At 36.9% G+C, this 16,544-nt stretch overlaps 1 protein-coding gene across 4 annotated transcripts in view; it reads right to left on the reverse strand.

Annotated features, from left to right (window-relative positions):
* RPGRIP1L (RPGRIP1 like) overlaps positions 1-16,544 on the reverse strand; it is a 97,670-nt gene that overhangs the window by 24,314 nt on the left and 56,812 nt on the right. For all 4 annotated transcript variants that reach the window (XR_011499041.1, XM_070500578.1, XM_070500580.1 and 1 more), the window contains 3 exons: positions 15,976-16,077; positions 15,363-15,525; positions 14,078-14,151 (listed from right to left, as the gene is read on the reverse strand). Coding sequence is in view for 3 of the 4 variants with exons in the window: in XM_070500578.1 (XP_070356679.1) it covers positions 14,078-14,151; positions 15,363-15,525; positions 15,976-16,077 (339 nt within the window). In the remaining variant the exon portion in view is untranslated. The remainder of the gene's footprint in view (positions 1-14,077; positions 14,152-15,362; positions 15,526-15,975; positions 16,078-16,544) is intronic.

Below are 16,544 nucleotides of genomic sequence, written 5' to 3' on the forward strand. Positions count from 1 at the left end.
AATGGATGTGGCTGTGCTCCAATAAAACTTTATTTACAAAAATAGGTAGAAGGCTGCATTTGGCACATGGGCCACATGCTGACCACTGCCCTGACCCATGTCCCAGAGATACCCATTGCTAACAATGTCTGGATTATATATTACCGTTTTCTTGCTTACATAATCCTAAATGTTATGTCTGTATGCTCATATAAAAAAATACATATGTATGTATGAATACATCTTTTTGTTTGCTTCTTTTTAAATTGAATCACCAGTGAGGTATAATTTCTTATCCATTTGTTTGGCAAAGAGTGTGGTGTGAGGAAACAGGAATTTTCACACATTGTTCTGTATAAAAAGCATTTTAACCCAAAATGTTTGTATTAGCAAAAACTGACAGAAACCTAAGGGTCCATCAAAGGGGCTTATTTAAATAAATATGGTACAGCTATACAATGGAATATTATTTTATGTTACAAGAAATAGAGTATACTGCTATGGAAAGATGTCTATGGTATATTAGTAAGAGATAAGTTGCAAAACATAAAAAGTAGTCTGAAAAGCAATTGTTGTCAGGAGAGTAATTCAACATTTCTGGTTTTACCTAAAATATACTTTGAAACCTACTCTATTTAGCTTAAGCTTCCACATGTAAAACATTGGGAATGACTTATTTTACCCACTGATAGGATATCATATTTGATTCTGAAGTGATTTAATAAATTTTAATACATGAATTCTAAAACTAGCGAGTTGCTTTATGCATTTTGCCTTTCAAAGTTTTAAACATTTTGCTGAACATCAGTCTTGCAATCACCTGGGACTGCCAGCGCACATTGTTCAGGAGAATCTGGTTTCCAGGTGGAAGTGTAATTTAGTCCAATTGAATACGGCAGCTTTTAGGAAACTGCTATTGGGAGGGCGTGGGGAGGAGGAAGACGTAAAGAAGCGCTGCACAGAGCCGCTGCTCTTGCGGCCGTGACTTCCTGGGCTCACCTGTGCGCACACTTGAAGAAATCTGTGAGCTGCTGGCAATACATGCAGTTGTGAAAACTGAAAGCTGCACTGCTTAAACGATAAAACTAGAAATAATGTGACAGATTGTTCATTCTTTTATTTTAATGCTATGGCAGATGCAAATTTTCAGTTTTGATGTCTATTTTGAGGACTTAAAACAAGGCTTTTAATCAATGTATTATACATCAAATTGATACTGTTAACTTCTGATTATTCAAATTAATAAAATATTCATAGAGAAACGTCCAAAGTTTTACATTTCTCAGACTCCCCCACCCTCCATTAATTATCATGCCTAGAAGCTTTTTAGTAAAAGAAGCAGTCGTCAGGCTGACGGAATCTGACAGGCCAGCAAGGACCAATTACACTGGTGCTCTGTGGCACTTTGATGTCCTGGAAACGAAGAGCGATAGGGGCAAATTGGGTAGCACATTATGTTAATGACTTGATTTAATCCAGCCACTAAACTTTATGTAGCCTGTTAAAAAAGATGCTAACACTAATTATGCCACTTTGGAAAGGAAAGGAGGGGACAAGCATTTCATTCTGACAAAGTGAAGCTCATAAATGTTGTAAATGAAATGAAACAAAATGAAGTAATCTATGATTAATTATACATCACAGACATGAAGAAAAGAGGAAGAACCAAGTAATACGTCTAAGTCCTGGGAAATCTGTTAGATTCCTTTTAAGGATCAATATCTCCAAGAAATAACTATGAGCTGTCAGATTCTGTAATATTAAAAAAAGAAACTGACTGATCTTAAATTGCTTACATAGTGAAGTAGATAATTCAAATTCATAGTGTAATTGGCATAAATGATATTTAGCCGGGACACAACTTCCAGTCTCAATTTTGTGACATTATAGGGTAGAGGCAATTAAAAAAAAATCTATAAAGTGAGGATAACCTCAGAGTAGGGTTATCTAATTACTTTTTAATTAGTCTCTTTGCCTCTAATCTATTCTTACATTATTGACAGCATGATCTTTTAAAATGCGATTTCAAGAGTGTAAACTCCATAAGAGCAAGAGACTTATTTCTCTTATTCCCTGCTACAGCCCCAGTCCCCAGACTAAAGCTGGAACACAGTAAATGCTCACTAAATATGCTTAATGAACGAGTGATCTTCTCCCTCCCTTAAAAATCATCACTGCCTGCTCATAAAGCTTCATGATAGACTTCAACCTCCTTAGATGATACACAGAGGCCTCAATGCTCTTGACATGCCTATCTTTTCAGCATATTTTCCTGGGGCTCCCCATGTATGCCACAGGCTTAGTCCATTCTAAAACCATTCTGAATTCCCATAACAAGCCATGTGCCACATTCTCTCAAATTCTCATGCTTTTGTTCCTTTGGTCTATAATGACCCCTCCTTGGCTGTCACTAACTCCTAATCATCTTCAATACTTGGCTCAAGCTTCACTGACTTGAGGAAGTCATTCCTGATGAGGGTCCCTTATGCTGAGTTAGCCACCCCTCCTGTACACTCCCACAGCACCCTGTGCATTCCATTCTCCTAGGGCTCACCACCATGCACTGTAATTGTGTTTCTCTCATAGACTGTGAATTCTCTGAGGCCAGGGATTGCTTCTTTTATGACATACAGTAGATGCTAACGAATGAAGAGCTGTTGTGAGAATTAAAGGAGATATTACATATAATGTGCTTAGCACCTAACAGCCATTCAGTAATACCTTCCTTCCAATAAAAGCTATGTATCACTGTCCTGAGATTTCTACCTGAAGCAAACAAAGTAAGAGATTAATGAGCCACAAATATTTTTAAGCTTAAAAAAGGTTTTGTGACACAACAACATCAACCAAAGATACCATCATCAACAATTGGACAAAATGACATCCTATGCCTCCTGATATGATACACTGAAAAGGACACAGCATCGCTTCTGTAGTATTCCTACTAAAATGCATAACCTGAATCTAATACGAGGAAACATCACACAAATCCAAATTGAAGGATATTCTACAATATAAATGGCCTATATTCTTAAAAAGTGTCAATGTTATGAAAGACTACACAAAGAAAGACTGAGGAACCATTATGCATTAAAGGAGGCCAGAGACATGAAAACTAAATGTAATATGTGATCTGGACTGAATCCTTGACCAGATTAATAAGATGCTATAAATACTACTACTGAGACAGACAATTGGCAAAATATTAAGGAGAATTACAGATTATAGTATTATATTTTTATTCTGAATATTTAGGAGAAAAGAGGCATGATTTTTGCAACTCAAATGATTCATTACAATTATGTACGTAAGACTGTGTTTATATAAATACATACATATGTGCACATAATACACATATATACGAGAGAGGATACAAATGATAAAAAAAAGTGTAGCAAAATGTCAACAATTGGTGAATATGGGTAAAGTGTATGCAGGAGTATTTTATATCACTTTTGCAGTTTTTAAAGAAAAAGGTTCCATGAATCATATGAAATGATTTGCTAAAGTAGCACACAGGAAAACTGGTAAAATCACTAGAAAATGCTATATTTTACCACTGTGATGATCTCTTGAGTTTTTTCCTACACTTCTAGATTATTCTATCTTACTATAATTGGTATAAAATTTAACAGAAATGAATTTCACCTGCTAACAGAAGCTACTGGTCAGTACCTTCCACTAAAAGCAGAATGTTTCCTTTCATTATTTTATTGAAAATATAAAGGTTTATAACATTGCATAATTTTGGGTGTACATTATTATGTATCAATTTCTGTACAGACTGCATCGTGCTCACCACCAGCAGTCTAATTTTTCTCCATCACCATACAGATGTGCTCCTTTACCCCTCTTGCCCACACCCAGCCCCCTTCCCCTCTGGTAACCACTAATCTGTTCTCTTTATCCATGTGTTTGTTCTCCCACATATGAGTGAAATCATGCAGTATTTGTCTTTCTCTGTCTCACTTATTTCGCTTGGCATCATACCCTCCAGGTCCATCCATGTTGTTGCAAATAGGACGATTTTGTTTCCATGGCTGAGCAGTACTCCAGTGTATCTATACACCACATCTTCTTTATCCAGTCATCAGTCGATGGGCACTGGGGTTGCTTCCAAATCTTGGCTATTGTGAATAATGCTGCAATAAACATAGGGGTGCATAAAGCTCTATGGATTGTTGACTTCAAGCTCTTTGGATAAATACCCAGTAGTGGGATAGCTGGATTGTATGGTATTTCTATTTTTAATTTTTTGAGAAATCTCAATTGTTTTCCATAGTGGCTGCCCCAGTTTGCATTCCCAACAGCAGTGTACGAGGGTTCCCTTTTTTCCACAGTCTCTCCAACATTTGTTATTTGTTGTCTTGGTAATCATAGCCATTCTGACAGGCGTTAAGATGGTTCTTATTGTAGTTTTGATTTGTATTTCCCTAATAATCAGTGATGGTGAACATTTTTTCATGTGTCTGTTGGCCATCTGTATATCTTCTCTGGAGAAATGTCTGTTCATATCCTCTGCCTATTTTTTGATCAGGTTGTTTGCTTTTTTGTTGTTGAATTGTATGAGTGCTTGATATATTTTGGAGATTAACCCCTTGTCAGATACATGATTTACAAATACCTTCTCCCAGTTGGTGGGCAGTCTTTTCGTTTTGTTCATGGTTCCCTTTGTCTTGAAGAAGCTTTTTAGTCTGATGTAGTCCCATATGTTAAATGTTTCTTTTGTTTTCCTTGTCTGAGTAGACATAGTATTCAAAAAGATGTTGCTAAGACCAATGTCAAGGAGTGTACTGCCTATGTCTCCTCCTAGGAGTTTTATGGTTTCAGGTCTGACATTCAAGTTTTAATCCACTTTGAGTTAATTTTTGTGTATAGTGCAAGATAATGGTCTACTTGCATTCTTTTGGACGCGGCTGTCCAGTTTTCCCAACACAATTCTTATGTTCTTGGCTCCTTTGTTGAAGATTAGCTGTCTTAGATGTATGGTTTTATTTCTGGGCTTTCAGCTCTACTTCCGTGAAGAATGTCATAGGGATTCTGATTAGGATTGCACTGAATCTGTAGATTGCTTTAGGTAATATGGACGTTTTAAACATGTTTATTCTTCCAATCCATGAACATGGAATGTCTTTCCATTTCTTTATGTCTTCTTTGATTTCTTTCAATAATGTGTTAGGGTTTTCAGTGTATAGGTCTTTCACCTTTTTGGTCAAATTTATTCCTAGATATTTTATTTGTTTTCTTGCGATTGTAAATGGGATTGTATTCTTGAGTTCTCTTTCTGTTCGTTTGTTGTTAGTGTATAGAAATGCAGCTGATTTTTGTAAGCTGATTTTGTACCTTGCAACTTTTTGCTGTAGTTGTTGATTATTTCTAATAGTTTTCTGATGGATTCTTTAGGGTTTTCTATATATAGAATTACATCATCTGCAAACAGTGAGAATTTCATTTCTTTCTTGCCAATTTGGATACCTTTTATTTCTTTTTCTTACCTAATTGCTCTGGCCAAAACATCCAGTACTCTGTTGAATAGGAGTGGTGAGAGCGAGCACCCTTGTCTTGTTCCTGTTCTCAGAGGTATGGCTTTTAGTTTTTCCCCGTTAAGCATGATGTTCGCTGTGGGTTTGTCATATATGGCCTTTACTATGTTGATGTACTTTCGTTCTATACCCATTTTATTGAGTTTTGATCATAAATGGATGTCGGGTCTTGTCATATGCTTATTCTGCCTCTACTGAGATGATCTTGTGGTATTTATTCCTCATTTTGTTAATGTGGTCTATCAGATTGATTGATTTGCAGGTGTTTAAACATCCCTGCGTCCATGGTATAAATTCCACTTGATCATGGTGTATGGTCCTTTTAATGTATTGATGCATTTGGTTTGCCAATATTTTGTTGAGGATTTTTGCATCTATGTTCATCAGCAACATTGGCTTGTAATTTTCCTTCTTTGTGTTGTCCTTGCCTGATACCCTGGTACTGGGGTAACGTTGGCCTCATAGAAAGAGTTAGGAAGTGTTCTGTCTTCTTCAATTTTTTGGAACAGTTTGAGAAGGGTAGGTAATTAAATCTTCTTTGAATGTTTGGTACAATTCTCCAGAGAAGCCATCTGGTCCTGAACTTCTGTTTTTTGGGAGGTTTTTGATTACTGTTTCGATCTCTTTACTTGTAATTGGTCTATTCAGATTCTCTATTTCTTCTTGATTCAGTTTTGGGAGGTTGTATGAGTCTAAGAATTTATCCATTTCTTCTAAGTTATCAAATTTGCAGGCCTACAGTTTTTCATAGTATTCTCTTATAATCCTTTGTATTTCTGAGGTATCCATTGTAATTTCTCCTCTTTATTTCTAATTTTACATATTTGAGCCTTCTTTCTTTTTTTCTTAGTGAGTCTGGCTAAGGGTTTGTCAATTTTGTTTATCTTCTCAAAGAACCAGCTCTTAGTTTCATTGATCCTTTCTACTGTTTTTTATGCCTCTATTTCATTTATTTCTGCTGTAACTTTTATTATTTCCCTCCTTCTGCTGACTTTGGGTCTCATTTGTTCTTCTTTTTCTAGTTTTGTTAGGTATAGCTTAAGATTACTTATTTGAGGGAGCCGGCTCCATGGCTGAGTGGTTAAGTTCGCGTGTTCCACTTCAGTGGCCCAGGGTTCGCCAGTTCAGCTCCTGGGCTTGGACTACATACCGCTCATCAAGCTACGATGTGGCAACATCCCACAGAGAGGAACTGGAGTGACCTACAACTAGGATATTCAACTATGCAGTGGGGCTTTGGAGATGGAAAAAAGAGACAACTGGTAACAGATGTTAGCTCAGGGCCAATCTCCTCACCAAAAAAAAGGGGTTGCTTAAAATAAAAAATTTTTAAAAAGAAAAGATTACTTATTTGAGATTTTTCTTGTTTGTTGAGGTGGGCTTGTATTGCTATTAATTTCCCTTTTGCTGCATCCCACAAGAGTTCGCATGTTGTATTCTCATCTTATTTTGTCTCGAGGTATTTTCTGATTTCTCCTTTGATTTCTTCATTGATCCAATGGTTGTTCAGTAGCACATTGTTTAGTCTCCACATATTTGTGCCTTTCCCAGCTTTTTTCTTGTAGTTGATTTAGTTTCATAGCACTGTGGTCGGAAAAGATGCTTGATATGATTTCAGTCTTCTTAAATTTACTGAGGCTTGCCTTGTTTCCCAATATATGGTCTGTTTTTGAGAATGTTCCAAGTGCACTTGAGAAGAATGTGTATTCTACTGTTTTTGAATGGAATGTTCTATATATATCTATTAAGTCCATCTACTCAAGTGTTTCATTTAAGTCCACTATTTCCTTGTTGACTTTCTGTCTGGATGATCTAACCATTGATGTTAAGTGGGGTGTTGAGGTCCCTCACTATTATTGTGTCACTCTTAATTTTTTCATTTAAGTCTGTTAACAGTTGCTTTATATACTTTGGTGCTTCTGTGTTAGGTGCATATATATTTATAAGTGTTATGTCCTCTTGGTGGGAAGTCCCTGTTATCATTATATATTGCCCCTCTTTGTCTCTCATTACCTTTTTTATCTTGAAGTTTGCTCTGTCTGATATAAGTACAGCAACACCTGCTTTCTTTTGCTTGCCATTTGCTTGGAGTGCTGTCTTCCATCCCTTCACTCTGAGCCTAGGTTTGTCTTTAGAGCTGAAATATATCCTGGAGGCAGCATATTGTTGGATCTTGTTTTCTAATCCATCAAGTCACTCTCTCTTTTTTTTTTTTTGGTGAGGAAGATTGTCACTGAGCTAACATCTGTTGCCAATCTTCCTCTATTTTGGATGTGGGACACTGCTACAACATGGCTTGATGAATAGCACGTACGTCTGTGCCTAGGATCTGAACCCGCAAACCCTGGGCTGCTGAAGTGGAGAGCACAAACTTAACCGCTATGCTACCAGGCTGGCCCCTACTCTGGGTCTTTTGATTGGAGAATTCAATCCATTTACATTTAGAGTGATTATTGATAAATGAGGGCCTAATACTGCCCTTTTATGTCTTGTTTTCCAATTGTTCTATATTTTCCTTGTTTCTCTTCCTTTGTGTTTCTGATTGCCATCTCACTCTGGTGGTTTTCTGTGGAGGTTCTCTCTCTCTCTTTTTTTTTTTTAATGAATTGTGGCTCTGCTGTGATTTTTTATTTAGTGGTTACTGTGAGGTTTGTATTAAAGATCTTGTAGATGAGACAGTCCATTTTCTGATAGCCTCTTATCTCCCTTAACCCAAGCAGGTTCCATCTCTTTCCTCTTCCCCTTCTAAGTTATTGTTGTCACAAATTATTCTGTTTAGCATTTTGAGTTTGTGACTAAGTTGAAGTGTTTATAGTTACTTTCGATGCTTTCCTTCTCTTCAACTTATAATTAAGTATTTGCTACCATGTTCTGAAAGACAGCTGCAGTTTTCTTATTTTGTCTGTCTGTTTATCTCCTTGCTCAAAGATTTGTAGACATTTGCCTTTTTGTTTCAGGTATAAGGGCTTCCTTTATCATTTCTTGTAAGGGAGGTCTAGTGGCAATGAAGTCCCTCAGCTTTTGTTTATCTGGCAATGCTTTTATTTTTCCACTGTATCTGAAGGATAGTTTTGCTGGATAGAGTATTCTTGGCTGAAAGTTTTTGTCTTTCATATTTTGAATATGCCATTTCAGTCTCTCCTAGCCTGTAAGGTTTCTGCAGATAAATCCACTGAAAACCTGATGGGGATTCCTTTGTAGGTTATTTTCTTCTGCCTGCTACCCTTAATATTTTTTGTCATTGACTTTTGCCAGTTTTATTATTATATGCCTTGGAGTAGGTCTTTTAGCATTGAAGTAATTAGGAGTTCTGTTGGCTTCATGTATTTGTAGGTTCAGTTCCTTCTGCAGGTTTGGGACATTCTCAGCTATTATTTCTTTGAACACGCTCTCTGCTTCTTTCTCCCTCTGGAATACCTATAATCCTTATGATACTTTTCCTAATTGAGTTGGCTATTTCTTGAAGAATTCCTTCATTTTATTTAGGCTTAGTCTCTCCTCCTCCACTTGAAGCGTTTCTGTATTTCTATCCTCTAACTCACTAATTCTTTCCTCCATAACATCAGGTTTATTTTTTAAGGATTCTAGATTATTTTTTCTCATTAATTGTATTCTTCATATCCAGAATTTCTATTTGGCTTTGTTTTTTATAGTCTCAATCTCTTTGGTGAAGTATTTCTTCTTTTCATTAATTTTATTCCTGAGCTCACTGAACTGTCTTTCTGAGTTTTCTTGTAACTTGCTGAGTCTCTTTATGACAGCTATTTTGAATTCTCTGTCATTTAGATTGTAAATTTCTGTGACTTCAGGGTTGGTTTCTGGAGATTTGTCACTCTCTTCTGCACTGAATTGTTGCTGTGGTTTCTCATGGTGTTTCATGAACTAATCTTTTGGCAGTGTATTTGTAGTAGTATCAGGTCGCTGATTCCACCTGCAACCGTGGAGGGAAGCAAGAGCTGTGTTTCTGATTTCACCCTGTCTGCTGGAAGCTGTGTGGTATAGAGGATAGTCCCACTGGCTGGGAAAGCATTCCCAACCAGGCTCGGGGTACCGCTGCACCAAGGCGTGTTCCCACTTGTGGGGCTGCAGCGGTTCTATAGGCGCTCATGCTGGCCAGGAAAGTGCTCGCATGTGTGCATATCTGCCACCATCTCTGCTTACAGTCATGCCAGCCACTGTGCTTGGTGGTAGGGCTTCTTCATGGTGTCTGAGCCTGGGTCACTTGTTGGGACTGCGGTGGAAAGGTGGGCTCTCCTACCGTCTGGGAAAGCATTTGTGCATGAGTCCCAGGCTGTTGTGGCCCCTACCCACAGTTGTGCTGAGGCATGTTCCCACTTTCAGGGCTGTGGCGGTATTATGGGTGCTTGTGATGGCTGGGAAAGTGTTCAGGTGCTGCTGGGGAAGGGTAGGGGAGTGCTCACCTATCTCCACCACTTCCCAGTCCATCCACCTTCAGATGTATAGTTGTGTGGGTCTCTCAGGTGTCCTGTTGTGCTGTGTGGGTTTCCTCCATCAGTCACTGAATGTCCATTTAGTTATAGTTCAAAGGCGGAGAGATAAAGGGAACAGCTCACTCTGCCATGTTGCTGATGCCATTTGTCAAGAGTAGGATTTTTTTTCTTTTGGAAGATTAGCCCTGGGCTAACTGCTGCCAATCCTCTTCTTTTTGCTGAGGAAGACTGGCCCTGAGCTAACATCCATGCCCATCTTCCTCTACTTTATATGTGGGACGCCTACCACAGCATGGCTTGCCAAGTGGTGCCATGTCCACACCCAGGATCTGAACTGGAGAACTCTGGGCTGCCGAAGCAGAACGTGCGCACTTAACCACTGCGCGAGTGGGCCAGCCCCAAGAGTAGAATTTTTAAAAGCACATGGGAGCTGACTAATGGCTACTGAGAAACAAAGCATTACTTAGGGCAGTTTCTTGCTTTAAATGATGTTCACACATTTGAGCTGGCATGTAAAACCATTATTGGAAATCACATTTTGGAATGGCAGTAAAGGCTATATTAAGCTGTAGCAAAGTAACACAAATTACTTTCCCAGAAGTAATAAGAAAAAAACCCAGTTTATTCCAAAGGAAAAATATATCTATACATTAGAATTAGTTGAATATTTTAGAGGAACAGTTCTTTCAAGAAAGTTAGTTGTTAAAGTTCTTTATTCTACCTTAGCTAAGAGCAATGTACAATTCCACTGAGACGCTGGCAATGTTGACAATATGCACATGGTTCCATTGCAGGTCTAATATAGGATTTCTCAACCTCAGAACTATTGACATTTGGGTCAAGATAGTTCTTTCTTGTATGTCCTGGGCATTGCAGCATATTTAGCAGCAACCCTGACCTCTACCTGCTAGATGCCAGTAGCAGTCCCTCCCTGGGTGACAACCAAAAATGTCTCCTGACATTGACAAATGTCCCTTGGGGGACAAAACTGTCCCAGTTGAGAATCACTGGTCCAAGGCAGTATAATTTAGACATTTTCCCATACTATGAAAGTTACTTTTAGATGATGAATATGATGTTTACAACATAAAATTAACTACTGCATTGTCTCCCTGGTATCTATAGGATAAAATCTAAAACATTTAGCCTTCTGCATTGTAACTGAGGCTTTCTATCCCTTTATACAGAAAGTCTGCTCTAGTTAGTGTATTTTTGACTTCTAAAACACACAATGTGCATCCCTGTCTGTATTAGAGATGCAAGTGATTTTTCTCCCTACTGGACACTCCTTTTTACTGTGTGACTGGCCATAGCCGAATGGATCAAGGGTGCACAAGTGATAATGATGGACCGAATTAAGAGGCAGACTTGGCTAATCAGATCTTTCTCCTTGGGGCTGGGCATTTTTCTCTATTTGGGTAACAAGCAAGTGAAGCACAGAAAGTTAGCTTAAAATGACAAAAAGCAGACATGCAGCCCACAAGAAAGCGAAGGAGGGCGGGTGGGCCAGCTCGTGGGGATATCTTCCATGAAGTCTATTAAAAAATCACTCCAAATTTTTCCTTCTCTGAACTTCTTTAATTAGTGGCATAATTGGGAGCAAGTCACTTTCTCTCTCAAGATCTCAGTTTACTTATTTAGAAAATGAGGGTGATGGGCCAGAAAACAGCTAAGTATTCTTTAGTTTAAATATCTGACTATGGTATTAATTATTGGTACTATCTCCTAGCATTGTTTTCTATTGTTAATTTAACTGCTGATTACTACTTGACTTTTCACGAGTACATCTCCCTGATTAATGTTGATGCTCCCTGAGGGCAGGAGCAGAATATTGTATTTACTTCTGTAGGGAGGAGTGATCACAAATTGTAGATGGTGAATCCCTGGAAATTACTGAGTTATAACAAGAAGGATGAATGCTGTTACTAGATTGACCAGATAAATATATCCCTTAGTACCTGCCTTTTTAGACCCTAGGACTGATTCGGTATCTCATTTCTCACATTCTTATGTTCAAAAGGCTAAATCATATAGGTATGGCAAAATCCTGATGAAGAAGTCAAAGTCTTGCAGAAGAACTAATGATATGTGAGAAAGAAATGTCTGAATCAAACATGCAGGCTTACTACTCTTGATGCAATAAATGGAGGGTTCTTAGTAAAATGATGTGATGGTTAATTTTATGTGTCAATTTAACTGGGCACGAGGTGCCCAGACATTTGGTCAAACGTTCTGGGTGTGTCTGTGAGGGTGTTTCCGGATGAGATTAGATTTGAACAGGTAGTCTGAGTAAAGCAGATTACCCTCCCTAATGTGGATGCGTTTCATCCAATCAATTCAAGACCTGAATAGAACATACAGGGTGAGTTAGAGGGAACTCCTCTTGCCTAGCTGCACTGATCTGGGACATTGGCCTTCTCATGCCTTTGCACTTGAAGTGAAATATCTACTTTTCTTAGGTCTCCTGCCTGCCTGCTTTTGGACTGGAATTTATACGATCAGTTTTCCTGAGGTCTTCAGACTTGGACCGGAACTACACCACTGACTCTCTAGCTTGTAGAATGCAGATCTGGGGACTTCAGAGTCTCCATAATCACATAGGACAATTCCTTATAATAAATCATTTTCTATATACAGTCATGTGCCACATAATGACATTTTGGTCAACGACGAACTGTATATGCGACGATGGTCCCATAAGATTAGCACCATATGGCTTAGTACCATATGGTAGGCTGTCCCATCTAGGTTTGTGTGAGTACACTCTATGATGTCCGCATAACAGGGAAATCTCCTAATGACACATTTCTCAGAACGGATTCCCACTGTTTAAGCAAAGTATGACTACATATACATCCTTTTGGTTCTGTTTTTCTGGAAAACCCTGACTAATACAAATGGCTATAAAGCTAAATCCCACACAGGAGTCCCATTTTCCCATTATCAAAATTTCCGAGAATTTTGAGATTTCTATTAATTAGTTTGATATGATAATTTAACAATTTCAGATTTGATAAAGCCAAAAAATTAAACTAAATTGACCTAAATGCTATAATTAAAAGTCTTTAGGCAACTATATGAAGATTCCTTCCTTGATTTATGAATTTTGAATGATAAAGATGCCATATATTAGGATGCCATAGTTTAGATGATGTTATTATAATTAATAATTATATAATCATGATAAAACTTTGGACAGATGATATATTCTGTTTGCAATTATCACTCACAGAAACAAAGGATTTCTCTATGGAGACATCTGCAACAACTGAAATGTTCTGTTCTATGGGTTTGTTCTGCAGAGAGATTAAGCTACAAATATGAGATTTTAAGAGTTGAAAGAAATATTGTAATTCTTACCAATAAAGTAGAAATTCTAAAGAAAGGAGTACAATTAATCATTTCAGGAAAATTAATGTAGATGAACAGAAAACATTAGGATTTTTTACTTTAATTACATTCACTTTACAAAAACTTTTTCTCTCCTTACAATAAAAAATGCTCTGGTAAGTGGTACACTTCCCATATAAATTAAAGTATAATTTTCTTTTCAAAATTTCAATTTATATACTACTTTTCAGCAAGGTGCTACAAAACAAGCAAAGCATACCTATATGAGATTCATTACCTTTAAGAAGGTTTAACTTTTTGGCAGAAATGAAATAACTTTAACAATTTATCAGTGGACATATTTAGATATGAATAGTCTATGAATTCACAAATGCGAGTTATTATAGTGTGAAATGCAATCTCACATTTGGAATTCTTTAAAGTTCAGATTTGATTTAGTACATCTTTGTACAACGGTTCTGAAAAGGAGTCAGGGAAGTCAATTGGTTTTAGCAAGTTAACTCTTGAAGCTACTGATATGTTAGGTACTCTTGACATGTAAGCCAAAATAATGCCTGCCAGTTAAGGCCCATTACGTCGTGAAACTGTAAAGTTTTCTTGTACGAGATGATTATCTGGATAAGATTATGACAAAACATTAAAACTTTTCCAGAAATATTTTTGTCTTAAGATTTTCATATATGAAGATTAACATGCTATGAATGAAAAGCAACTTTATTTCAAACCATTTGTAGTTGGCATTCGGCTGCTGACCTGTTTGATACTCCTGGAGACAGGACCTGGAATAATACACTCATCACTGTCAGAAGCTGATCTGTCTTCTTCATCTGTTAAAAAATAAAATTTTACTGGTTTAAATCTGTTAAACCAAATATATATCTGTACATTGTGAAACAGAGAGAAATAAGCATACCTTATAAGGATAACCTTAAAAGAACAGTGGGAAAATCATGTCTGCACTTTTTTAGCAGCAGAGAGAGTTACATTTACATTACATTTTAGAAAAGAGAGAAAAAAGATTGAAAATCTCAAGTTTAGTTCTGGTAGAAATAAAGGAAATAAAAATATAGCTGTTCTAATATGAATTTAAAAAATAATTTTTTTAAAGAGAAGGACATGGTAATAGGTGCTTTGTAATAGCTTAACCAGTAGTGTCGTGTAAAAATCAAGTTATTCTTACCACTTACAAACATTTTAAAAAGTTTTACAGTTTTGTTGTGATAAATTTGACATACAATAAACTGTATACATTTAAAGTGCAAAACTTGGTATTTTGACATATATATAATTCCATGAAACCACCACCACAATTAACATAGTGAACATATCCATCACCCCTGAAGTTATGTCCTGTTCCTTTATCATCTCTTTCCTCCCATTTGTCCTACCCTAGACAAGCACTTAACCACTTTCTGTCACTGTAGACAAGTTTGCGTTTTCTAGTTTTAATTTTTAAAAAGTCAAGTCCTCTAGAATAATCCAGATGATAGTACTGAACTCAAAGAGAATATACAGCCATTTAAAATATAAATTGGGATTATGGCCAGAAATAATACTTGCATTCTGTTGTGGCTCTCCCAGTTGAGATAAGAAGATATGGAAGAATTTCACCTGACCATAGCCAACTACACTGAACTATATCCCATTATTTCTGCCAAGAAATAGGTATTGTGGGGGCCGCCACCCTGGCCGAGTGGTTAAAGTTCTGCACGCTCTGCTTTGGTGGCCTGGGTTCACAGGTTTGGGTCCTGAGTGGAGAACTACTTCACTCATCAGCCATGCTGTGGAGGCATCCCGCATACAAAAGAGGGGAAGACTGGCACAGATGTTAGCTCAGGGCTAATCTTGCTCAAGCAAAAGAAAGAAGAGGAAGACTGGCAATGGATGTTAGCTCAGGGTGAATCTTCCTCACAAAAAAAACCCCAAAGCAGTACTGTGAAGTAGAGCCACTACAAAATGAAGATGTTCCATGAGGTACACTCTAACGGTTACATGACGCAAGGAGTCAAGTAAATAACGTTAACAAAAAGAAAGTCACCTTCTGGTTCCAATTCTTCAGTTATTTCTGTTTCATCTTCAGAAGAAGGCAAACTTCGTTCTGCAAGCTGACCCTCGGACAGTAAGGACACATCATCATCTTTTCCTTGTTGCACTTTCTCAATATTCTCTTTTACCTTATCTATGCTGCTTTCTTGAGAAACCTGAAGAAATGAATGCACACTGGTATATTTATTATTGCTTAGATCACATTTATAGCATTCTTGCTGATGCATTTGATAATAAAGCATGCAAACTTGAGACAAACATACAGACATGCAACATCTATACATGATTCATTGGAAAATAATCACTTAAATTGTACAAATGAAAATAGGCAGATAAATGAAAATCTGATTATAAACTAAGAATGAAAAGAACACTAATATCAAAATGAATTTCACATTAATACTTTAATTCACATATGTATTTACTATCTGCTAGTATCAGGATAATTGCAGCTGCTACATTTGTCATATTTTTGACTTTTCTATTCCAGGGAAGTCATGTAATAATAGGTTCAATGCTATGATTTCCTGATTCATGTCAATACAAAGACAAAATCTTTAAGAAACAAATTAAACCTTTCAAAATAATTTAATACAAATACAAACCTCGGGAATATGTGAAACAGCTGGCATATTAATTTCTATTTCTGGTGTATGCTCCACTTCTGGTGAAACTTCCTTCATGTCTTCAGGAGGAGAAGAGGTCTCCTTATATTAATGTATAAACATGCATGTATGTTACTTTGTATTTATTGCTAAATCCCAAATCATCCTAAGACTTTTTCATAATATTATAGGCACTAATAAAAATTAAGAGCAAATATAGTAGTTACCCATAGGACACTGAATTTAGTTAGTGTATTTCAGCAAAATGGTTGATATTTTTCATGATACACATATGCAATGTAAGAACTGCACGTGCACTTCATTGAAGCATCGTTTATAGTTGCAAAAAAGTGAAAACAATGCAAATGTCCAACAATGTGGCATTAGTTAAATAAAATATGGTATATCCAAATACCTGAGTTGTATGTAACCATGAAAAATAATAATGCAGATCTGTACTTACTGACATTAAAGAGAGTACACGATATAATGATGAGTAAAAAAGCTAGTTATAGAAGAATATATGTAGTTCTATACTATTTTGTTAAAAAACAAACATGCAAATAGAC

The sequence above is a fragment of the Equus asinus genome, chromosome 28 (genome assembly GCF_041296235.1).
Source record: "Equus asinus isolate D_3611 breed Donkey chromosome 28, EquAss-T2T_v2, whole genome shotgun sequence".
Lineage (NCBI taxonomy): Eukaryota > Metazoa > Chordata > Mammalia > Perissodactyla > Equidae > Equus > Equus asinus.